The 26,032-nt window shown below is 39.9% G+C and overlaps 1 protein-coding gene across 1 annotated transcript in view; it reads left to right on the plus strand.

Annotated features, from left to right (window-relative positions):
* The window catches only part of GPR158 (G protein-coupled receptor 158), a 392,719-nt gene that overhangs the window by 258,587 nt on the left and 108,100 nt on the right, over window positions 1-26,032 (plus strand). Inside the window, exon 5 of the mRNA XM_059660955.1 lies at window positions 16,129-16,197. Coding sequence (XP_059516938.1) covers window positions 16,129-16,197 — 69 coding nt within the window. The remainder of the gene's footprint in view (window positions 1-16,128; window positions 16,198-26,032) is intronic.

Genomic DNA, 26,032 nt, shown 5'->3' on the forward strand with positions numbered 1-26,032 from the left:
GCCATTATCAGAGAGAGGGATTTTGAAGAAATAGATTTAAATGGACAAAGATGAGTTTGGTTATAAACATGCCAAGATGGTCACTCATGAACCTCTAGTTGGAGCAGCCACATCTGGTCCTAAAAAGAGAGGTCAGAACTAGAGACAGGTTTGATTTACAACAATGAGGTGGCAATGAAGCTCTATGAACAAAAGAGGTGTCCCAGAGAAAGGACCTGAAGAAGAAAGGCAGACGCCTGCTATGTATCACTGAGAAAACCCTTCTTTCTTAATCTTTATCCAAAACTTGAATCACCTAAAATACTTGTATTTTGAGATTCAGGAATAGAAAGTAATCAATTACGCTCCTGTCCATTTGGACTGATTTATTTATATTGCTGGTATCAGGCGGACTAGTGTTGAAATGCTTTAAGGTAAGTTTTTCTCTATTTACAGCTCTCTGTGAGTCAGGAAGCCAGAAAATCTTTGTAAATCTTGCAAGTCTTTGAGAATAGCCTTCACTATATATGCTTTTAGACCACAGGCATATGATGAGAGTCTTGCTTTCCAAAAGGAGTGATTGAAAAATAGGAGAGTTGGAATATAGTTTAGACCATTTTTGAACTGATTTAGCTTTAATGGATTCATTTTGTTTTAATGTCTATCTTTATTCTCTCGGCAGCACTCAGTGTTCAGGGAAAAAAATGACAGAAAAATGTCTATCATTTTTATGTATATTATTTCAGAACTTTTAATATTTTATCTGGCATATGGCCCATTCAGGTTAATGGCTGGACATGTGATGATGGTCATTTTAATTACAAAGTTAAAAACATTCTATTTAATTATTACAAAATGGAGGTGCTTAAATCAAGTTCTAGACTATTTTTTATTGAAGTATACTTGACATATATCATATATATATATGTATATATATATATATATATATATATATATATATATATATATACACACAGATATATACAGATATCTACACTAATAAAAGAGAAAAATGGTAATTGGCGTACGACGATACCCTTTTCATTGGCTAATCAGGGCTATATGCAAATTAACCGCCAACTAAGATTGGCAGTTAACTGCCAAGAAGATGGCGGTTAACTTGCATATGTAGGCACAATGCAGGGAGGCGAAAGGGAAAGCAGGAAGAAGGCCCCTGCCACTGACAGTGATCGGAAACCCAGGGGGGAGCTAAGAGCTGGGGGGCAGGGCAAAGGCGGCCCTGGGGCCGCCTTTGCCCTGCCCCCCAGCCATGATCGGAGAATCAGGCGCCTTTGCCGCCCTGGCCAGTGATAGCAGGAAGTAGAGGTGGAGCCAGCGATGGGAGCTGGACACTGTCGAAGCTGGCAGTCCTGGGAGCTAGGGGCCCCTTGCCTGGGCCTAAAGCGGAGCCCACGATCACGGGGCGGCTGCAGCTGCGGGTCCCCGCTGCCCGAGCCGGATGCCTCAGCCAGAGGCGTTAGGCCTGGGCAGGGGCGGAGCCTGCAACCGCGGGGAGCTGGGGGTCCCCTGCCCAGGCCTGACACCTCTGCCAGAGGCCTCAGGCCTGGTCAAGGGGCCGATCCGGTGATTGGTGATCGGAGGGTGATGAGGGTCAACTCCTCTGGCCGAGGCATCAGGCCTGGGCGGGGGGCTGAGCCGGGGATTGGGGGGATATGATGGTCCCCTTGCCCAGGCCTGAAGCCTGGATCAGAGGCGTCAGGCTTGGGCGGGGGGTGGAGCAAGCGATCAGAGGGAGATAGGGGTCCCCTGCCCAGGCATGATTCCTGGGCCAGAGGCCTCAGGCCTGGGTGGGGGCCAGAGCCAGTGATCAGGGGGAGATGGGGGTCCCCTGTCCAAGCCTGACACCTCTGGCGGAGGCGTCATGCCTGGGCAAGGGGCCGATCAGGCGATCAGTGGGTTAATGGGGGTCTACGCCTCTGGCTGAGGCATCAGGCCTGGGCAAGGGGCAGAGCCAGCAATCGGAGGGGTCTGGGGGTCCCCTGCCCAGGCCTGATGCCTGGGCCAGAGGCATCAGGCCTGGGCTGGGGGCAGAACCAGTGATGGGGGGAAATGAGGGTCCCCTGCCCAGGCCTGACACCTCTGTCAGAGGCATCAGGCCTGGGCAAGGGGCCGATCCTGCGATTGGAGGGTGATGGGGGTCAACGCCTGAGGGCTCCCAGTATGTGAGAGGGGGCAGGCTGGGCTGAGGGACACTCCCCCAAACACACCCAGTGCACGAATTTCGTGCACCAGGCCCCTAGTGTATATATATATATATATATATATATATATATATATATATAGAGAGAGAGAGAGAGAGAGAGAGAGAGAGAGAGAGAGAGAGCGCCAGGGGCCATCGCAACCAAACAGATGACTGAATGGAGGCCTGAACAGGCTGAGTGGGGCAACCAGGCCAGCAAGGGGGTTAGTGAGGGACAACCAGACGACTGAGCAGCAGACTGCATGGGGCAGTCAGACATCCCTCGAGGGGTCCCAGATTGGAGAGGGCACAGGCTGGGCTTAGGGGACCCTTCCCTAATGCATGAATTTCATGCACCGGGCCCCTCTAGTCTATATATATAAAGAGCTAGGGTCCGTAATGACCAAACACTGGAAGTCAGGCACAATCGGTCACCATGGTGACCCAGGACTGACTGCTAGGCTGCAGGCACCTCAGCTAAGCAACCCAGTACTGACTGCTGAGGGGGCTGTGATCGGGCCCGGACAGAGGTCGGAAGAGAAAAGCAGGGTCTGATTGCAGCCCCCATAGCAGTCAGTGTTGGGTTGGTGTGGCAGAAGTCAGTTCTGTAGTCAATGAACATAGGGTCAATTAACATTAAGTGAACATAGGGTCAATTAATATCTCTTTGAGAGGAACTGAAAATATAAAGTACAGTGTAGAGCAATTATATTATTTCACATAAACTCTTTTCAACTAAGGTATTTTCCTTTATTTAAAATGTATCTTTATTGATGAAAGTATTACAGATGTCCCTTTGTTTTAGGTTTTCTTTTTCCCCATTTATCTCCTCCACCCTGTACCCACCCCTTCCAGTCCTTCACCAGATTATTGTCTGTGTCCATGGGCTATTCCTATCTAATACATACAAATCTAGAAAGATTTAGAGAAAACAAAATGAAAGATATGCCAGGTAAATATTGAACAGAAGAGCTGAAGTTGCTGCATGAATACTGGATACAGGCTTGAAGCCAAAACACAACTCATGAGGTAAAGTTAGTCATTGTAACATAACAAAAGGTTCCTTTCACTAAAGAGATAAGATGGTTCCCAATACTTATACACATAATAGAACAGTGTGGGAGTTCAGAATGAGCCTCACCAAGATGTGTCTCAGTGGTATGCAGATTTTTGAGCTAAGGGCAATTTTAGCTTCAGGCTCAAGTGAAAATTCTGCCCCTCCCTTTAACTACCTAAAAAAAATTGAATTAGAGGCCTTTCCCATAATAACACATTTCCTGTATAATAAAAGGCTAATATGCAAATCGACTGAACAACAGAATGACTGGTTGCTATGACATACACTGTCCACCAGGGGGCAGATGCTTAATGCAGGAGCTGTGTCCTGGTGGTCAGTGTGCTCCTACAGGGGGAGCGTAGCTCAACCAGAAGCCGGGCTCATGGGTGGCTAGTGCAGCAGCAGTGGTGGGAGCCTCTCCCGCCTCCGCAGCAGCGCTAAGGATGTTCGACTGATGGCCATCAGCTGGACATCCCCTGAGGGCTCCCAGACTGCGAGAGGGTGCAGTCCGGGCTGAGGGACCCCCTCTCCGAGTGCACAAATTTCGTGCACCTGACCTCTAGTTGTATATATTTAAGGTATACAATATTTGATACATTTATGCATTATAATACATAGTGGTATATTGCCATTGGAGTGATAATTAGCACCTTTATCATATTATATTAAACTAGAGGTCCGGTGCATGAAAATTCATGCATGGGAGGGGGTCCCTGAGCCTGCCCTGCCCCCTCTCACAGTCCAGGAGCCCTCAGGGGATGTCCTACTGATGAATTAGACCTGAGGGGAGCAGGCCTAAGCTGCAGTCTGGCCTCCCTCTGTGGGAGACAACCGGGCCGATCAGGGGAAGGCGCTGCCCATATCACCCCACTGCTGCTGCTGCTGCCACAGGCTGCCTTGGCTGTCTGCCCTCGACCCTCACAGCCACCAAGGCTTTGTCCTTTGTCCGGAAGGACATTTGGAAGGACGTTCAGCTGTCTGGACTAATTACCATATTATGCTTTTATTATTACAGATACCATTTCTTTTTAGTGATTAGTATAATTAAGATCTAGTCTCTTGCCAAACTTGTTGATTATAATACAATATTGTTGTCTATATTCTAGTCTATTTTCTTGTTACATTTGGTTACTATAAAAAATGTGTCTGTCAGAAAAACAATTGTAACAACTAGATTCTGATATGAATTGATTTGAATGTTCACCAGCAAATGGATACAATTTTTTTCTCTGTTAGCCATAAGACAAATCAGAAACTATTTGTAGTTGTAGTGATATTTTAAATTGGTACATAAGATAGGGAAGGTAATCCAACAAAATCTCTGTCAGTTTTAATAATGGCAAATGGTGTTTTTGTTGCTTTACTTGTACTTAGGGTGCCCTTTTGGAAAAAGACCAGAGAGAAGAGTGACTTACTGACTGAAAGGTCATGAAAAATGTTATTTCAAATTTAAACACAATTGAAATATATTAGCAGAAACTTACTCATATCAGAATTGAATTTAAGAACTCCTTACATGGCAAAAGGGTTCATACCCAAGGAGAACCCATAACCAACTGAGCTACCCAGCCAGGGCCTAGAGTTTGAATTTTGAATTCCTATCTCCATCATCTTTGCATCTAAGTAAGTAGCAGTTTTTTCCCCACAGCCCTTTATAATCTACCTTTGTTTTTTGCTTGTCAAATACAATACTGCTTCCTCTACTTGCAAATAGGGAGCATCTCACACACCTCATTAATTCCCTTATTACTGAAATACTCATCACATTTTAGAGTGGAAACTTTTTTTGTGTTAAAATGTGGAATATAAAATAAGACATATAAACAGGTCCTAGAATGTTTAGACTCTCAAAATAGTAATGCCTCTTTGTTTTACACATTGTCTGGTCATTCCATACACCTCCAAGCATGCTAGAGAGGACAAATAATGTGTTAAAGACAAGCTTAACAGTCCTGAGCAAATCTGTTCCTGTTCTCACTTTTTTTCTTCCTGTTTAAGAAGATAAAGGAGATGCTGATGTTATTTAGCTAACGTTTGATGGGATTCTAGTGCCTGTGAGTGAGCAGTGGTATTTTAGAGCAGTTACTTTTGCAGATCGCAGTTTTCAATATACCAAATTTAAAAAGAGAAAAATAAATTATGAGATTAGACAATGTTCAAACTATAAAGAAAGTTTGCTTAGATCTGCTTCTACTTAGTAATCAGATGAAACCAAACAATGATTTGTGAAATCTCTTAAATGTCTCCAAGTATGGAGTACATTTATGTTAAAAAACATGATAAATGTGAGACTAAATTATGTTTATTTTGAGTGTAACAAAGAGTGATATTTGAAAAAGTCTGCAAAGTGTTTTACCTCTGAAATGTTAAATTATAAAATATTTAATATTTTATATTATTATTATTATTATCATTCCATTAGACTTTCTTCATGAGGAGAAATTTATAATTTCAGTGATCTTTTTATTTGAAAAATATATCAACTAAATCAATACCTTTTTATCAATAATAGATGACTAAGCAAATGACAGATTCTTTTTTCAGTAATTTCATGCCACTTTATTTAAGGATGTACAGTAATTCTTCCCAATGCAAGATCCTTTTTGTAATATCTCAGTATGTACCATTCACTTCTATATGCTTTTTTTGACAGAGAATTTATCTCCATTAAGTGAAATAAGAGTTATTCTATTTAGTAATACAGTGGGGCCTTGACTTACGAGTTTAATTCGTTCCGAGACCGAGCTCGTTAAGGAGCTCGTTAACTCAAATTACTCTGTCAACTCAATGGAAAAAATCCGCCGAGAGATCGTTAGTCAGGACACTGGTAAGTCAAGGCCCCACTGTATTGAAAGAAAAGGGGAATTGAAAGTTTCAAATAGATTACAGAGAAGTAACAGCTGTTTTTGCAAAGAAACCATGAGGGAAATGAGGACAAATAAGGAAATGATGATCCACATTTTAGGAATGCATTTTAGTCACATCTTAGCAGAGGAAAGGGGCAAAGAAATGAGGAGAAATCTGTTGGAAGCGCTTTGGTATTAAATTGTTTTGGACATAAGCACAAAAGATGAGTCTGGGTAAGAAAGATTGTCCAGCCTGGCTGGTGTGGCTCAGTGCTTGGGCATTGACCTATGAACCAGGAGGCAACAGTTCAATTCCCATTCAGGGCATAGGACCAGTATGTACCTCAGTTTTCTGCAACTTTGCCTCTGCAGTGAGAGTCAGCAACATTAAGCCATAAAATCAGGCACTGAACTTGTGAAAGATGAGACACTAGAGGGAACACCTCTTTGTGTTCACATTATCTGAGACAAAGCAAAGAATTGGCAAGCATCTTATGTAAATACTACAAAACAACCATGAGAAGTTTCTGCCAGAAACAAATGATAAACCATATTAACAATGAATACTTGTTATTTCTAATTTCACATGTATAAAACATCATTATTTTTTCACCCTGGCTAGTATGACTTAGCATTTAGAGTATTGGCCCGCACACCAAAGGGTCATGGGTTCGATTCCTGGTCAAGGGCACATACCTGAGTATGTGCAGACTTGATCCCCAGTCCCAGTTGTGGGTATATGGGAAAGCAATCAATCAATGTGTCTCTCTAACATAGGTGTTCTTCTCTCTCCTCTGTGTCTCTCCACCTCCTTCCTTTCCATTCTATCTGAAAAGCAATGGAAAAAATATCCTCGGGTAAGGATTAACATATGTGTGTGTGTGTGTGTGTGTGTGTGTGTGTGTGTGTGTATCCTATATAATAAAAGCCTAATATGCAAATTGTTTAACCGGGAGCTTGCTATGATGTGCGCTAACCACCAGGGGGCTGCGCGGAACATGGGCATTGGTGATGCAGCGCTGGCAGTGGGCGGCAGTGGAGGTGCTGCCAGCCCTGATGGGTCTCAACAAGAGTGGGACCACAGCGGGATGGTGGAGCAGGTGAGCGGGCAGTGCCAAGCCAAGGTATGTGTGAGCAGGGGCCCAATCACCCTGCTGATTGCCCCGCAGATGGCGACCAGTGGTGGTGGCAGGGGGTGGGGCTGCCACCCAGCTCCCAGGTGCTGAGGGAGCTGGGGGAGGGCGGCCTGGCCCCAACCAATCGCCCCGCAGATGGCAACCAGCAGCTGGCAAGCCCTGATCATCTGATCGAGGCTGGCCCCGGGCTGGGATGGGGAACAGGGGGTGGATGGTGGCAACCAACCTCTTGTGGCATCCAGGCAGGGGGCTGCAACCTCTTGCTGGCTGCCTGGGGGCGGGGGTGATGGGTACGGAGGTGCGTTGTGAATGTGGGGTGTCCACCAAGCTCGCTCTAACTTCCCCTACTTCCCTCCCCCGGGATGCCAGGGCTTGTGCTCTGGGGAAGCCCCTGTGCTCAGGTGCTGGACGCCCATGAGAAGCCTACCCAGCACCTGTGTGGCCTCTTTCGGGTGAGCTGGGCCATAGCTGCCAGGACCGCAGGGGCTAGTCGGGCTCCCCCTTGGGTTCATGCAGGAGCCAGCCTGTGAGGCCGGCCAGGAGAGAGCACGCTGCCCGCCCAGCTTTTGTGTGGTGCTGCTGGGCGGCCCAGAGGCCCACACTGTGCCCCGGTGCCGGGGTCCAACCCCAGCAGGTCCAGGGGTTCCCAAAGGTGTAGACGGAGTCGGCAAAGAAGGAATGACACGGAGACAGCGTTCAGTTGATCAGCAGCCTAGCCAGGATCTCTAGCCAGGATCTCCAGACAAGTTCTGGTCTGGATCTCCAGCGAAGTTCTGGTTAGGATCTCCAGCCAGGTTCTGTGTCCATGTTCTCTTGCTAGGTTCTCTAGGTTCTCCAGCCAAGTTCTGTAGCCATGTTCCCTCGCTAGGTTCTCCAGCCAGGTTCTGTCCAGGTTCTCCAGCCAGGTTCAGTCACCAGGTTCTAGTCAGGTTCTCTTGCCCATTTCTGTAGTCAGGTTCAGTCCAGGATCTTTTGCCATGTTCTCTCGCTAGGTTCTGTCTCTAGGTTCTGAGGCCAGTTTCTGTCCAGGATCTTTTGCCGTGTTCTCTCCAGCGAAGTTCTTCTGTCTCTAGGTTCTTTGTAGGTTCTGTCTTCTTGGTTCTGTCTTCTAAATTCTGTCTTCTAAGTTCTGACTCTTTCTGTCTTGTTACATCTGTATTTATACCAGTTGATTCAATCCTATCAATCTCTATTACAAAGGTTAGGGCGTTTCTTATCTCCATTTCAAGGAGTAAAGATTATGTAGCTTAAGCATGATTGTTCGTAGTTAAAGTGATTAATTACCCGCCTGGCACTTAGTTAAGAGGTTTTATTCCCTCCCTAACTTCAGGGGAAAATCCCTACCTGGGGAGACAACCTTTCTCAGAGACCTTGGTTAAAACACATAGTGCCAAGAAGGTGAGCAAACATATTAAGAACAGTATGCCATATATGCCAGGTCCCTTGAAACAGCAAGCATGGACCGGCTCCCGGCACCCCGGCCCACAGTGTCTGGCTGCGCTCACCCCATCTCTGCGTGGGGACTTGGGCACTGTGACTGAGGCAGAAGGGGGTGCGTGGGGGCCTGGGGACCCAGGTGCTGCCCAGGGCCCAGAGGTCAGCTAGGACCTGCCCTTCCATGCCAGACGCTTGCACTTCCATTGTCAGCCAGGCCTAGGGACCACACCTGTGTACAAATTTCATGCACTGAGCCTCTAGTAATTACATATATGTGTGTGTGTGTATATAATTATATATACACTAGAGGCCCGATGCATGAAATTCATGCATGGCTAGGGTCCCTAGGCCTGGCCACTGGTCAGGGCCAATCTGTGGGGTGACCAGTGGGGTGACCAGGGGGCTCCCACTGGCACCCGCTTTGGCTGGCTTGGCACCACCCACTCACCAGCCCTGACACCTGCCGCTGGTGCTGGTTGGGGCCCACGGGCGGGGGGCAGCTCCTGCATTGAGTGTCTGCCCTCTGGTGGTCAGTGCATGTCATAACTCCCTGTCGTTCAGCTGGTCATTCCACTGTTCGGTCGATTTGCATATTAGGCTTTTATTATATAGGCTACATTTATATAATTATAATTTATTTTTATATTTACTTAGTGTGCTGTACTGTTTTAAAGAATATGAAAGTATGTATAAGTCACTTTGGACTTTATTTTTGGATAAATTTATTTTTCCAGAAGATCTGAAAGTGCTCTGCTACAAAATGACCCAATCAGATGGAAAATGGACTTTCTTGTAATGTCTTAGAAATTAGAAAGAATTCCTAGTTAAGGCAATGTTATAATATCTTTCAATGTTTTACATAACACTTTAAAGAATTTTAAATTGACTGTTAAATTTTTTAGAATATCTGAACCCAACCCCTTGTGGTTGATTTTTAAATACTTTAGTAGTGCTACATGTTTTGTTATTTTACTATAACTTACTGGAGGCCCAGTGCATGAAACTTGTACACAGGTAGTGTCCCTAGGCCTGGCCAGCAATCAGGGCTGATCAGGGCCTTCCTTCCGGCTGCTGGCTGGGGCCTTCCTTCATTCCAGGCCACCCTCTGGTGGTCAGCAGACGTCATAGCGACAATCGAAATTCCAGTCTCCCAGTCAAACTCCCAAGGGGACAATTTGCATATTAGGCTTTTATATATATAGGTAGTTCTGTTCCCTTTAGTTTGGGTAAGGACACACTGAGGGTCAGGTAGGATGTACAAAGGAAATCAAACTGACTTGGAGTCACTCACCAGCTGAGTGAGCTCAGGCAGCCGATTAACCTCATAACTTCTATCTGCCCATGAAAGACTGATGCTGAACTTCCGTTGACTGAGTGCCTGTTCTTTGCCAAGTAGCATCATTTCCACTCTTTACAATGCTGCTGCAAGGTGGGCATGGTTACATCCATTTTCTAAATGAAGACTGACGCTCAGAAGGTTAAGCAGTCTGCTCAAGGTCATACAGGTAATAAGCGGCCAATGCTGATATTTTGAACCACCTGGATATAAAGCCCCTGTGTTTTATTCCCTGAATTTACAATTCTCTGAATTATTTATGTTTAACTTAGGGGATCTCTCTCCTGATCATATTCCCCTGCTTTTTGGACCTTTTTCATTCTTCTGAAAAATGATATTGGGTTTAACTAACCATATTTTGGGAAATTGTTCCTTGAAAATTTTTTCTGAATTCAATTGGATTGTCTATATTTCATCACATATCTTCTTCAGACAAACTAATTGCATGCAGCCTGTCAAACTATAGATGTAGTCTATACTTACTCATTTATTTATATAATTATACATAAAATTCTTGAAAAATAATATTCTCCTATCTCTCAATGTTAGGATTCTCTTCAGGACCGTCTTTTACATCTTGCTTCCAATTTGTTTATGTGTAATTATTTAACCAGATGTTTTTCAGCTTTTATTTGTAATTTTTCAGTCCATGAATTTCTCTATAGAAACAGGAGGGTTAAAAGAAAAAGCATAGCTCATGAGTCTGTTCTCCCCTATTGTGACTAATTCTTTTTGTAAATGATAAAGATTTATAGTCTTGGTTAATCAGCCAAACCTTTGCTAGTCCGTGTCTTTCAGAGTCTTACTCTGTTCCTTTCTTATAGTCTCATCAGACATTCTGAGGTTTAGCTATTTAAACATATCTTCATATTGTTCCTTTTGTAATAGAAAGACATTTTAACTGTTACAAGGCTAAAGAAATTGACTATGATCCAAAATAGCTGCACTGTTTTAGCAAGATATACATTAATTTCCCCAGTGGTTAAAAACGTTAAAAAATAAATGAAGAAGTTAGTGAATACAGAATCCAGGAAGTAACAACAAACCATTTTAATTATTTTTAAAAATTCATACTTCAGCATTTTTATTATTTATTACTTCTGGTGACTTAGCTTCCTCTGGGTGCTTAAGTCCCACATAAATCTTCTTGTGACAATTGTGTTTCATCTTATGCCTCTATACTTTGCATCTAAAGGGTATAGAATTTAGAAATTGGCTTTGACATAATTTGGTAAAATTGGTATAATAAGATTAACCCTTTTCTTTGGTCCACAGGTTTGCTCTCTAACTATCAAAAACCTTCATAAGTCAGTTCTGTAAGTTTAAGAAATGAGGAACATGGAATGGAGGTGTCATTTATTCACCTCTATTGTAAATCCTGGAATTATATTTATTGGGCTTTATGGAGTCTAAACTAGCAGGTTAGGCTGAAAGATAACTCCCTCAGTTTTCTATTCATCTCTAAGTATCATAAATACGCTGTTTGATAATTTTGTACATGTAGTTGACACTGAGTACAAACTTATTAAATAGGAATTAGTTAGAAAGGGCTTTACTCAGTCTTTTTTGCATGTTATGATACCTAATGTAGAATTTTCTAGTTCAGTTCAGTTCGCATATTTTAGATAATTTTTATTTAATTTTATTTATTTAATTACTAAAATGTATATTGCACAGCAGTGTATGATAACATCTAAAAAGAAATTAAAATATGTGCACAATATTTCCAAAGCTATTCACTTCTCTAGAAAAAAAGACATGGTTATCAGCTTGATTTATATCCTCCAGACCCATATCTGATCCTATCTAATAATAGACAAACATGGTAATTGAGCATATCTTTACTATGCTTCCCATTGGCTAATCAGGGCAATATGCAAATTAACTGCCAACAAAGATGGCGGTTAACCGCAAACAAAGATGGCAGTTGATTTGCATACATAGGCACAATGCTGGGAGGCGAAAGGGGAAGGACAGAAGACGCCGCCTGCCGCTGACGGTGATCGGACACCCAGGCAGCAGGCAAGAGATGGGAGAACCGGGACCGCCTTTGCCCACCCCGCCCCTCCTCCCCCCCTCCCCAGGCCGGTGTTCAGAGAAGTACCTGTATTTTTTTTTTTTCAAAGTACCTGTATTTTTAATAATTTCTTGACATGGTAAAAGAATTTTACATTACAATCCAAGGGTGGTGGGGTGAGGAGAAGGAGCAGCAGAACAATCCAACAAACAAAAAGGGAAACAGAAATGCATGGTGGAAGGGATTTGAAGGGTGGGTAGGGGCATTGCCCAACTAAAATGCAATTGGTTTGTTACTGAGTACTATTCATGGGAAGACAGCATCCTGACTCCTTCTCTACACAGCATATTGGGAGTAAAAATGATGCATCCAGGTGGAAATATGATTAGAGGTTGGAAGACAGACAGGGAAAGAAGAAGTCAGAAGTAGACACTGAGAGAGTCACTGGCTGGCTGGCTGCAAATACTGACTCTCCAGTAGTGATAGAATAAAAAAGCGGGGATATCTCTGGAAGGTTCAAGAGATAGGGGGAAACTCTTCTATGGTTTTGACTTGCCCAGAAGATTTCCACATACACACATATACATGCCTATGTTTGCATGCACACACATCTACACATAACTGACTGCCCTCCCTGGAAGCACAGAAGAAGAAGAAGCCGCCAGAAGAAGAAGCTGCCCACCTTTGGTCCAGGCACCAGCGCCTGCGGCTGGCTGCAGCCCAGGAGACGGACAAGCCATCCGCCCGAGGTCCCAGGCTGCAGCCACCCGGAGAAGCTGCCAGCCCTGTGGTCCAGGGCGCCAGCGCCTGTGGCCAGGGAAATAGGTTCCCTCTTCTCCGACTGCAGTCATTACTTCAATATTCCCCTTCTGAATTTCTCTCCTGTGCTGCATCCCAACTCCACTTTTCATCAGAAGGATACGGAACAGAGAGAGCAGTGTTAAAAGCTTACATTTTTAAGCCAGTAAGGTTGGCACTTAAACATATAAATGGAAAACTAGAGTACTTAAGGTAACAAAGGCTACAAAGGACAGGGACAGAGCATGACCTATTATATCCAGCAATCCAGATGGGTACTGAAAACTTTGCAATGACAATTAGTGAAGATATGAATCAACTAAAATAGTTGACAGGGACAATTCTTCCATCTTTGAAAATATCTACATCAAATCTGTTTAAATAGATTTTCATCTGTATAATATTACACATTCTGACAAGACCACCACCACCACCAATGTGGTCAGTGTTGTGCTGATAAATGTTTAATAACTGAGGGACCCCCCCCTCCGCCCCGAGTGCACAAATTTTTGTGCACCGGCTACTAGTATATTTATATATAGAGAGAGAGAGAGAAAATTTATGGTGTTGATTTGTGTGTATGTATTTTACATAAGTAGTACAACACTGTACATTGTTGATTATCTTCAAGATAGTTTTTCAAGAGTTTCCCAGTTAGTAACTCTTGTTAAAAGGAGTTATATGCTACCATTTCTATCTCAGACAAAACTATGAAAGAGATGCCTCTATTATTTTGCTCATTATCTCTCTCATCCCTCTTCATTTTTCTCTCCTTCCTCTCCCCCGTACATATTTACTGCCTCCCCTCTCCTTCCTATCCTATTACTTTAATTGCAAGGAAATTATTCCTGTTCTTTACTTTGAACTAATGTCAGTATATTACTTACATATTTGTTGTTTGGCAACAAGTAACAAATAAAAGGCTTTGTTCTCCTTAAAAGAACTTCCAGTACCAATAAGAAAATGGGAAACTGTTTCAGGAAGCATGAGGTGTTTTTTTCTTTATCCCTAAAGTCTCACCTATTAGGTACCTACTCATTCTGTGAGGTCATGAAGCCAGCTCTGCCCAAGAATATTTTGAAAGGAAAAGTCCACATTTTTAATAGGCCTTACTTACTTTTGATTATGGAACCACTTAGTGGAGTTCGGTTTATAATTTGCAGTTTTGAGCTCTTCTGCCCAGCCAGGAATGAGGCAATGAAAGTGTTAGGTAGATAACTCGGCATTTCCACATGAAAAATAGATTGGTTACTGTATTTGCTCTGAGAATACGTAAAAGCAGGCACCAGTTTCATGTGATTTTGATGGTTATAGCAAGCTAAGAACCAACTGGCGCTGAACAAAGAATGACTGAGTTCCCTCCCCCCAAGGCTTTGACACTTTTAGGGCCATTTTGGATCCCAGCATTAAAATTTTTGGACAAATACTAATATATACCTCTGTGGTTTTTAAATTTATCATCCTGGTGCTGCTTTCTACCATTGAATAATTCATACCTACTTATTAAGTATCTGGCATGACGCTACCTATTTTGCATACTTCATATTTTATTAAACGTGTGAGAATTAATAAGGTAAGGATTAGGAAACCCATTTTATGGATGAGGCGATTGAAGTTCAAGTGGTTGTTTTATAATTCAAACTGAGATGAAGTTAACGCTAAAGTCTGTTACTTCCATTAAACTTGCAGCTTCTTTTCATATCCCTTTTTTTCCAAACAATATAGATTGTTTCACAAGCAATCATGTATAACATTTTAGACTCTCACTCTCAGTGTCATTTTCTTGGAAAGTTTAAAAAATAAACCACAGATTATTCATAATTAGGTATGAATATATTTTGCCACCTTGGAAGTTCTGCCAGCACAAAACTCATTGTAAAGTTTGCTGATAGAAATTGCATTTTCAGTAAAAAGCACCTGCTAGCAAAAATAGCAACCGATAGTGAGAAGCCACTTGAATAATCAAGTCTGTTCACGGACTAAACTTGTTTCTTTATTCCCAAATTATTTTTTTTAATATATTTTTATTGATTTTTTACAGAGAGGAAGGGAGAGGGACAGAGAGTTAGAAACATCGATGAGAGAGAGACATCGATCAGCTGCCTCCTGCACACCTCCCACTGGGGATGTGTCTGCAACCAAGGCACATGCCCTTGACTGGAATCGAATCTGGGACCCTTCAGTCCGCAGGCTGACGCTCTATCCACTGAGCCAAACCGGTTAGGGCCCAAATTCTTAAATTAATGGAAATCCTAAGTTCTTTTGAGGGATTACATAAAGTCTTTCCTATTTGTCTAACAATGTCCTACCAGGCTTTTGGAAGAGGAATTAAATTTTTTCTCTGACTATCCAGTTAGCTGATATATCTTTTTTAAGTAATGAGCTGTTGTGGTTTGGTTTTTCAGCTTTTTGTTGTTGAAAAACTAATTGCTGCTACCTCAAATTATTTCCAGTTAAGATATCATATTTGCACCAGGTGTATACATTTTATGTGGCATTTAGTGAAAATGCAGGGACCCTCAAATGACCTGTTTTTATGTTTGTATTCTTAATCAATATATTTACCCTATATTAATATTTAAACTCACTGAAGCAAAATTTATTATTACAAGATAAGATTGACATTTTGTCATTTTTTCATTTCATCTCACAGCTCAAAGCATTTTGCTTTGGGAAAATAATGCTATTTTGAGTCTAATAAAATATTTTATAAACTTTAAATATTCAGAACATTTATTTGAAAAGCAACTTATTCTTTTGAGTTGAGAATAATTTAAGCATGTTTACAAGGTGAAATTCCTCTGTTATTTAGGGTGATTCCTATCATTCACATAGTGGAGCTCTGTTAGTGAGTCTGGGGACTATATTTTATCACTGAGGTGCCAAGACCTTGTGCATATGTTTGTTTTATGCACTGAAATCATCATGTGGGTATTTGTGAAGAGGCTTAGGGATAGAGTTCAATATGCACTTGTAGCTGATGTTTCAGAAATACAGGCAAGATCTAATGGGTCAGTGAATCAGTTAGTTTGAAAGGATTTTCTAGATAGTGTTTCCAGCTGCTTAGACTGCTCAATAATTCAAATTTTAGAGAATTAAAATTCCATGAAGGCATGAGAAAAGTTATTAAGTCTACCATCACCTTTGTAGTCCATCTTTGCTTGTTTCAGTTATGTTCTCCTGTCTGAAATATTAGCCAGTTTTTATTTATTTTCCCTCAAAGAATGCTGTTCTACTGGTTGAGGAATTGTCCCAATAGCATAAATTCTTCCATGCCTAGAAATGTAAGCCTAACAATGACACTTTCGTTTTATTTTTTTAGAGCATCAGAGCTTCGGGCCTTGTCCTGTTGGAAACTATCCTTTTTGGATCTTTGCTTCTATACTTTCCGGTAAGTAACATATTTGTATTTTAAAAGTATCCATTTATTTCATTTTGCTTATATACCTATATCAAGCTATATAATATAGATAGGTAAACAAGGGTTTTATATATATTTAAACCCTGTCTTGTACATATTGGATCCCCTTGGATAAGTTACTTAGCATTTGTAAACTTCGGTTTCTTCTTATAAAATGGAGCTAATTATACATTCCTTCCCAAGTTTGTGAGGACAGTTAAATGCTTAAATTAATTACCATATGGAAGTCATGTTTGGTATATACACTTGGTTATATACATATAAATATTCATTTCTCCTTTGCTTGAATTAGAACCGTGAGACACACCAGCCAGTTCATGCTGGAAAATAACAAATGGTTACACACAAAAAGAAACCTAATAAGATAAATGTATGTGTGGTCCTCATGGTACAGAGAATCACCACTCGTTCTCTCTATCACACTAGTAACATGTCTGTAAACAGAAGACGAGTATTGATTTTACTAATTTAATTCAGTCAGTTGGTATTCAGCAGTTATTGTGTATCAAGTGCTTTGCTAATTTCTGGAAATGCAGTGTGAGAAGATAAACTTGATTTCTCCTCTAAAGAAGCTTACAATTTAGAGGACGTGAGTAAGTACAGGCAATTACAATAAAATGTGACAAAAGCTGAGAGTGTAGTGAGGGCAGGATGTTGTGGAGGCACTTAGGAGAGACTTATCAAGTCGAGGGAATAAAATATCATTCTCTTCCTCCAAGCTTACCCCCTACAATCTGTCTATTTTCAAAATATCAGCCAGTTTGAACACCAAAGTTAGACCACGGTGCTCCTTTCATCAAAACCACCAAAGGTCCCCATTTAACCTACAGTAAAAGCCAAAATCTTTAAGATGACCGCAAAGGCCGAACATGACTTGGATTTGCCTCTTCCACTACCTCATTTTTCAAATTCTCTTCTCTCCCTCGGTGTTTCCAAGCACTCTTCATCTATTCAGGTTTTACACTTCATGAATTACATTTCATATTTCTACTTAAAATAGAAATTTATTTAAGTATAATCATTTTTTTCTACAAAATCATATCATTCATATTGCATGTTTTCTAATTTACTAGCATCGAGTTATGCATACTAATAATAGAAGTAATATAATAATGCAAAGCTCTGTTTATCATGCGTGCCTGGCACTGCTCCTATATAAATGGCATGTTGTGCCTCATAACATTTAATCTTCCCCATAGAACTACTAGACAGGTCTTTAACCAGTCATAGAGTCAGCCAAATAGAAGTGAAAGATCTGAAATGACTTCAGTCATTTGAATAATAATTCCAATCATTTGAATATCTGTTGTTGCTGCTACCATCATCTTTTTCCTGAACCTCTGCTATTTTAAAATACATTTCTACCCAGTAGCTAGAGGGGTATTTTAAAATATCAAGTGTAATCTGTCACCTCTTCGAGGGCTTCTCAGTGTTCTTAGAATAAAGATCAAAACTCTCAACAGGGTTTATGATGTAATAAATACTGTGGTCCTTGCCCACCTCCCAGTCTCATCCAATACCCAATACCACTTTTCTCCTGGTTTTCCGCACTCAGCACAGGACCGAACTTCTTTCATTTGTTAAATGGAACATGATCTCTCTTATGGTAGGCTCTTTAAAGATGTCCACAGTTCTAATCCTTGGAACCTGTGAATGTGGCACTTTACACGCTAAAAGGAACTACGCAGTGAACTACTGAGTGAGGTTATACTGGGTAAACTTAGAAATATACCCTAAATTAGTGGCTTTTTCCCTGTGGAAATGGCCTCCAAAGAATCTGCTTGGAGAGCCACGGCAGAGGCTGAGGCGGTAGCTGGGGAGGTGAGACCCGCTCTGCCCTGCTCACCTCCACTCGGCGGAGGCTAAGATTCAGGTGTGCGCCTCTGCCCTGGCACCTGCTGAACCCTGGCACCAAGGACCTAGGGCCCTGGGACTGTGTGGGTGGAAGGACCCAAAAGACGGCGCCTGAGAGCATGGATGGGCACCTTGGGCTGGATACCAAAAGGAAGAACCTACTTCCCCCAGTTGGCATGGGATTCCTCTAAGAAGCCCTCCTGGATTGACTGAAAGATGAAGCTAAATTCTAGCAAGTTGACTGCCTCCTCCAAGAAGCCTTTGAGCTGGATGGAAGTGGGGAGGCCCCAGCCTCAGCCTGGGCAGCCCGTTACACTGGAGCTACCGGGGATAAGGCTTGGCTTCACCATTACTCCCTTCCTGCTCCCACCTGGTTTCTCCTGTTCAACTGAGCTGCGATTCCTCTGAAATGGAAGTTCTTGCTCCTAACAGAGACCATTTTCATTTAAAAACAATCTGCCTGATTGTGAAAGATTAAGAATGATGGGCCTTATTTATATTACCTATGTAGTGCTTGTAGTTAGGCAATAAAAACACACTGTTTTATTTTTGAAAAATATATATTTTTTATTTTTAAAGAGAGAAGAAGGGAGAGTGAGAGAGAAAGAGAAACATTTATGTTAGAGAGAAATATTGGTGTTAGAGCAAAACATCCATTGGCTCATTCTACACACCCTACTGGGGATGAAGCCCACAACCCCTGCGTGTGCCCTGACTGGTAACTGACTCAGCAATCTTTCGGTCAATGGGACGATGCCCAACCAACTGAACCACACCCACCAAGGCCTTTGTAGTGTTATTTTGAAGTGTTAGTTAAAGTTCAGTTTATTTTTATTTATGATTTATATTTATTCAAATCCAGTGGTCATATTAATGAGCATGTGCCTAAAATCTGTGGAAGAATTTTAAAGTCTCCTAAATAGAACAAGTGCTCTAGAAAAGACGGACATTTCAAAAAATGTAAATGTTAGGCTCCTAAATGTTCACAGCAATTATTAGAGACCCATGCATTGACTGGGATCCAGTTTTGAAATACATCTGATACGCCTGTACCTATGATGATATCAGATACAGATAAAAATGGAAATTTAAAAGGAATATAAAGATAGCACTTATGCTTGATAATTGTAATATGCCTGGGAAGGGAAAAACACACCCCCACACACACACCCACACACACACACAACAGAAGAGAAGACTTACCAAATAAATTTTGTCCAACAGAAACATTAGGATCCCTCATCATGTTGACTTTATGCTTCATTGGCTTTGTTTTATCTTTCACAACATAAATTTTCTCTGTAACTGCTGGGATATTAATGTGTATCTCTCAAGTTCTCACTATATACCTTGGTTTCAAATAAGTTCATGTGCATGCTTTGAAGACAGAAAGGGCCAAATTATGTAATGATGATTTGAATTTAGCATAAGACATAGGGGGGAAAAGGAGGTTAAAATAAACTATTGATTGAGTCTGGGAAGCAAAGTGATTTTATTTTAGATGACAGAATGGGAGACAATGTCTCAGAAATTGACAGGAAAGTCTGGCCACATGGGGTGTGCATATGTGCATGAGTGTATGTGCATAAAGCATTCTTGACAAGAAGAGTAACTTGGTCATTGGACCAGGGCTCATTGGCTTATTTGGGTTTTGAAGAAATTAAGCTTATAACTTTTGGCTCAAGTTTTTGCTACAAGAAGGATCTCTTTATTACATGATAAAGGTGACTAAGTAAACCTAATATAGCCAAAAGTTCTAATCATTTGCTTGTGTAAATGTGACCTATACATTTCTAATTTGTTAAATATATTACCTACTTTCTCTATTCCTGGTGTGGAATTGCTCATGAAAGTTTTACTGGGGGTTGCTGTTTTTGAAAAAAATGTACTTGAATGAAGTAGAATTATTTTTAGGGCCTGGTAACTCCATGTAAAGAGACTGTGGGGATAGTCACTGTTCTACTTTGTTGTTATGCAACCAGCCTTTTCTTCTTTCTAGGCTGCATATTGTTGTTCAGATTTGCAAGAATTAAGTTTATTTTTGCCTTTTCTAAGCAATCTTAGACTACAGACTATTTTATAACAATGCTTATATTAGAAAGTCTAAATTAGAGATTGTCATCATTGTACAGATGAGGACAAACCAAAACCTGACTAAATTTAGTGTCATTATAATAGGACAGCACAGAGCCAAAGCATTTAAAACATTTTCTTACAGTTCTCAAGAAATTTATGATTTGAAGTCCATATATTTGTGAACAAATGATTAATCTTCATAATCACTTAAGACTTTCATACAATTTATAAAAGAAAAAACAACTTTAAAATCAACTAAAGTATATTTTCTTGTTAAATTACACAAAATGACATTTTATGGATTAGTAAAACATATTAAGTAATATAGAGTCTAGAATTTTGTTTTTGACTTGACTGAACCAAAGGTTTCATCAAATAATGTATATTTCCCCCTCTAACCTTGGTTATCTATTTGGTTGGCTGATGTATCTTTCTGTAAAGGATACCAGTACATGTATAAGTACAGTTAAGTACTTACAGTACTTTTTCTAACTCCCACCTCTCAGTTCCTACAAAGAAAACCTGCAAAATATTAGAGCTGGTAGATACATCAGACACAACTTAGTTCTTATTCAGCCCCTATTTTGCAAATAGAAAAAGAGAGGTTGAGAGAAGTTACAGCTCATCCAACTTTTCACTAGGTAATAAGAGCACCAAGAATAGAATCTAGTCTCTTGATTCCTGGTCTATCACTCTCTTCACTCTATGACAGAACTTCTGATAGATGGTATGGATGTGAGATTCAGAGTCATTATTCAGGGTAGTGAGAGCGGCCCATGCTCTATACCTTGGTCAGTTATCCTTCCTCATTAAGTCTCCAAGGAAATAAAAGGCACAGAAGATAACACAGGAAACCAATTTAAAATATCTTGAGGTTTGGCTCTAAGACAAAATATAAGATTCCTAGAAGCTTGGCTGGACCATGTTGTTGAACCTTATGAAATATCTGATATTCAAACATTTTACCTATGAAAATGGCAATTTTTCCCTAGCCTTTTGGCTCCATGTTTAGAGTGTCAGCCTGCACACCTAAGAGTCACAGATTCATTCCCAGTCAAGGGAACATACTTGGGTTGCAGGTCCAATCCCTGGCCAGGTTGGGGGCGCATGCAGGAGGCAAACAATTGATGTGTGTCTCTCACATTGATGTTTCTCTCTTCCCGTCCCCCCTTTCCTCCATTGCACTCTCTAAGATAATCAATGGGGAAAATATCCTCAGGTCAGGATTAACACAAAAAAAGGCAATTTTATGTTTCAAACAAATAAATAACCTTGTTAAACCATATCAGATTGTTTTCAGTGGCACGGGGCCTACTGGTAAGTCAGTTAAGAGACCACTTTTTCTAAGATCACCCCAAAACCTAAAGCCAAAACTCAGATTTTTTTTTTTACTCCAGTGTAGCACACATGCATCATTCAGAAACAGAGCAAAAACAAGAGTATATTGCTCCCATGCATAGACATTGAAGGTAAAGAAATAAACAAAAGAATGTTAAAAGTGGGGAGGAAGAGTGAAACTATGAGAAAATAACTAAAACAGTAAAGTTTTTAATCCATTACTACTATTATTGATTTTGATGCTCAAGTTAAGCCAGTGGGAGTCTTTTAAGCTAGCTACTGCATTCCTTTGATATGATTTATTCTTTGAGAACTTCCCTACTTCCTAGCACAATAGAGTATACTTTCCATATTCCAGCCCTGGAATCAGCCTTTTCTCCAAAGAGCTATGTTTCTTTTTTAGGGTGAAATGATATCAATTCAGTTCTGTGACAGATCATATCATTGTGACCAACATCGGAGAGAAAGGTCCCAAATTTATAATTAGGTCAATGTTTCTCAGACCTATTATCTAGGAATCTTTGTAAAGAGAATTCTCTTTAAGTCTAAGATTTCATCCTTAGACTTATCTATTTGATCTCATTTGGTCCATTTGTATTGATTGATATCGAGAAAAAGAGAGAAAAACAATGGGAGGAATGTTCAGTAGTCATGTGCATAACAGTACCATAGAGAAAATAGTAGTTGTTTCATTCCAAGGTAGCTTAGAAAGTATGGGAGTAGAAGACATTTAATCTCCAAACTGCTGGAGGGTTTCAGGGATTTGGGATAAAATATTGAGATCAAAAGACATCAGAGAACTAGACACACTTCTTTATGGGAATTTGAAGAGTGTGAGGATAAGAAACTTGGTTTTCTTCTATAGGGTAGGATAGAGTAAGAGAAGAAATTGTAAATATCCTGGAAAGCTGTGCAGTTCCATTTACCCACTTATTCCTGTGCTCCTCTTCCCTGTCAGCCTACCAGAGAGAAGTCTGATGGTGAGAGTGGCTGTGTGTAGTAAGGCATTAAGGCTATCAAGTATGCGTATCTGGTTAAGAGTCTTGGATCACTGATGTGTCAGGTGTAAGGCATTAACTGTTAATCTCCCTTTAGCTAAAAGAGGGATTGTATATCTTTATTGAATTTATTGGGGTGACATTGATTAATAAAATTATGTAGATTTGAGGTGTTTATTGTGTAGTGTGTTCACCACCCCAAGTCAAGTCTCCTTCTATCACCATTTGTTCCCCGTTTTATCCTCTTCTACCTCCTCTCACACCCCCTTTCCCTCTGGTACTCACCATACTGAAGTCTGTGTCTATGGATATGTTTGTTTTTTGCTTAATCCCTTCACCTTTTTCACTCAGCGCCCCTCCCCAACACCCTTCCCCCGGACAGATGTTAGTCTGTTCTCTGTATCTATTAGTCTGTTTCCATTTGGTTTGTTAGTCTATTTTGTTCATTAGATTCCAAGCATAAGTAGGATCATGTGATACTTGCTTTCTCTGACTGGCCTATTTCACTTAGTATAGCACTTTCCATGTGCCTCCATGCTGTCACAAAAGGGTTAAAATTCATCCTTTCTTACAGCTGAGTAATATTCCATTGTGTAAATATAACACAGCTTTTTTATCCACTCATCTACTGATGTGCACTTGGGCTGTTTCCAAATCTTGGCTATTATAAATAATGCTGCAATGAGCATTGGGGTGCATATATTCTTTGGAATTAGTGTTTTAGTTTTCTTTGGATATATTGCCAGAAGTGGAATTTCTGGATCATACAGCAGTGCCTTTTTTAATTTTGTGAGTAAATGCCATACTGTTTTTCCATAGTGGCTGCACCTACCTGCATCCCCACCAATAATGCACAAAGATTCTCTTTTTTCCACATCCTCACCAATATTTGTTTGTTGATTTATTGATGATAGCATATTCTAATAGGTATGAGGTGATATCTCATTGTAGTTTTAATTTACATATCTCTGATGATTAGTGATGTTGAGTGTATTTTCATATGGCTATTGGCCATCTCTATCCTCTTTAGAGAAGTGTCTATTCTGGGTACAATCTCCACAAATCAGTAAATGTGATATACCTCATAAACAGAATGAAGGATAAAAGCACATGATCATACCAATAGGTGCAGAAAAGGCATTTTATAAAATTCAGCACCCGTTTATGATAATAATTTTTAGCAAAGTGGAAATAGAGGGAATATACCTCAACATAAAAAAGTCCATATATCACAAACCCATAGCCAACATCATACTCAATGGGCAAAACCTAAAAGGGTTGCCCTTATGATCTGGACAAAGATAGGGAAGTCCACTTTCACCACTCTATTCAACATAATGCTAAAAGTCCTAGCTACAACTGTCAGACAAGAAGGAATAAAAGGCATCCAAATTGGAAAGGAATAAGTAAAACAGTCACTATTTGCAGTTGACATGTTACTGTATATAGAGAAACATAAGATTCCACAAAAAACTACTAGAACTGATGAATGAATTTTGTAAAGTAACAGGATACCAAATAAATATTCAGAAATCAACTACATTTTTGTATGCCTATAATGAACTATCAGAAGGGGAAACTAAAAAAGAATTGCATTTACAATTGCATAAACACTTAAATACCTAGGAATATACTTAACTAAGAATGTAAAAGACCTACACTCAGAAAAATATAACACACTGAGGAAAAAAATTCAAGAAAATACAAATAAATGGAAGCATAAATGCACTCATGGGTAGGAAGAATTAACATCCTCAAAATGTTCATTATTTCCAAAGTAATTTATAGATTCAGTGCAATTCTGTCAATACACCAATGGCATATTTCACAGAAATAGAACAAATATTCCAAAAATTTATATGGAACCACAAAGACCTTAAATAGCCACAACAATATTAAGAAAGAAGAACAAAGTTGGAGGAGTCATGTTACTAGATATCAAATTATACTACAAGGTCATAGTAATCAAAACAGCATGGTACCGGCATAAAAACAGACATATAGATCAATGGAACAGAATAGAGAGTCCAGAAATAAACCCACAACTTTATGGTTAATTAATATTTGACAAAGGAGGTAAGAATATACAATGGAGTAAAGATAGTCTATTCAATAAATGGTGCTGGAAAAAGTGGATAGATTCATGCAAAAGAAATGAAACTAGACCACCTTCATACACCGTACAAAAGAATTAACTCAAAATGGATTAAAGACTTAAATGTAAGGCTTGAAACCATAAACATCCTAGAAGAAAACATAGCCAATAAATTCTCAGACATTTCTTTTAGTGATATATTTTTTTCTGATATATCTCTTTGGGTAAGGTAAACAAAAGAAAAAAGTTAACCTGACTACATCAAACTAAAAAGTTTTTGCACAACAAAGGAAATCATCAACAAAATGAAAAGACAACCCACTGAATGGGATAACATATGATACATCTGATAAAGGGCCAATATCCAAAATTTATAAATAAGTTATAAAACTCAACACCAAATAAATAAACAATCCAATTTAAAAATGGGCAAAGGATCTGAACAGACACTTCTCCAAAGAGGACATATAGATGGCTGAGTTTTAGTAAACTGAAAGAACCTTTGAAGACTTGAGAATTGGACTTTTGACTTTATCATTGAAAAGAAAGAGTGTTTTCATTGTTGCTAAAATAAACACCAATTAGACTATATGCCTCTTAAAATATACTTTGATATTTTTGTGAAATTTAATAATTACATATTTATAAACTAGAACAAAATTGAAAACACAAAGAAAAAGGTAAATGATTAAAGATCAGCCAAAGGTAAATGCATCATCATCCAGAAATAACCATCGTATACATTTCAATCAAATGTATACGATGATTATTTCTGGATGATGATGCATTTATTCATCTATATATGCATGTATTGAAATAGAAAATGGACATATGGTTTAAATTGAGATACAGATAGGATTACTCTATGAGATTTTTATTAAATAATATTAATTGTAATCACAAAAACAAGTGAAAATAAAGATATTACTTAATTTTTAGATAAATGAATCTCCACAACAAGCATTATTAGTTCTGAAAGCTCTTTCTAAAGTGAGTAAAGATTATAAAATGCTTAGAAGGTTGGGTTAATTTTTTTCACTTAGTTATATATTTCAACTTAAGGCAGTATCACTTGACTTCAGTTATGTATACTAGTATATGTAAAATCTTAATATGCAAAGTGTCCCCTCGGGAGTTTGACGAACCGGGAGTTCGATCACTCACTATGATGTGCGCTGACCACCAGGGGATGGTGCGGAATGAAGGAAGGCCCCAGCCAGTAGCTGGCAGCTGCTAGGAACCCTACCCATGCACGAATTTCGTGCATTGGGCCTCAGTGCCAGATAAGAATCAAAATCGAATACAGTTTATTTTGTCCCCTTCTCCCACTTTCATATGCTTGTTATTTATTAATTTTTGAATTGTTAAAATTTATAGTTCATATATAACATGCAATTTCAAAACTATAATTCACTTAGTTGTTCAACCTTAGTTTTATATTTAA

Source organism: Myotis daubentonii, chromosome 1 (assembly GCF_963259705.1).
Source record: "Myotis daubentonii chromosome 1, mMyoDau2.1, whole genome shotgun sequence".
NCBI lineage: Eukaryota > Metazoa > Chordata > Mammalia > Chiroptera > Vespertilionidae > Myotis > Myotis daubentonii.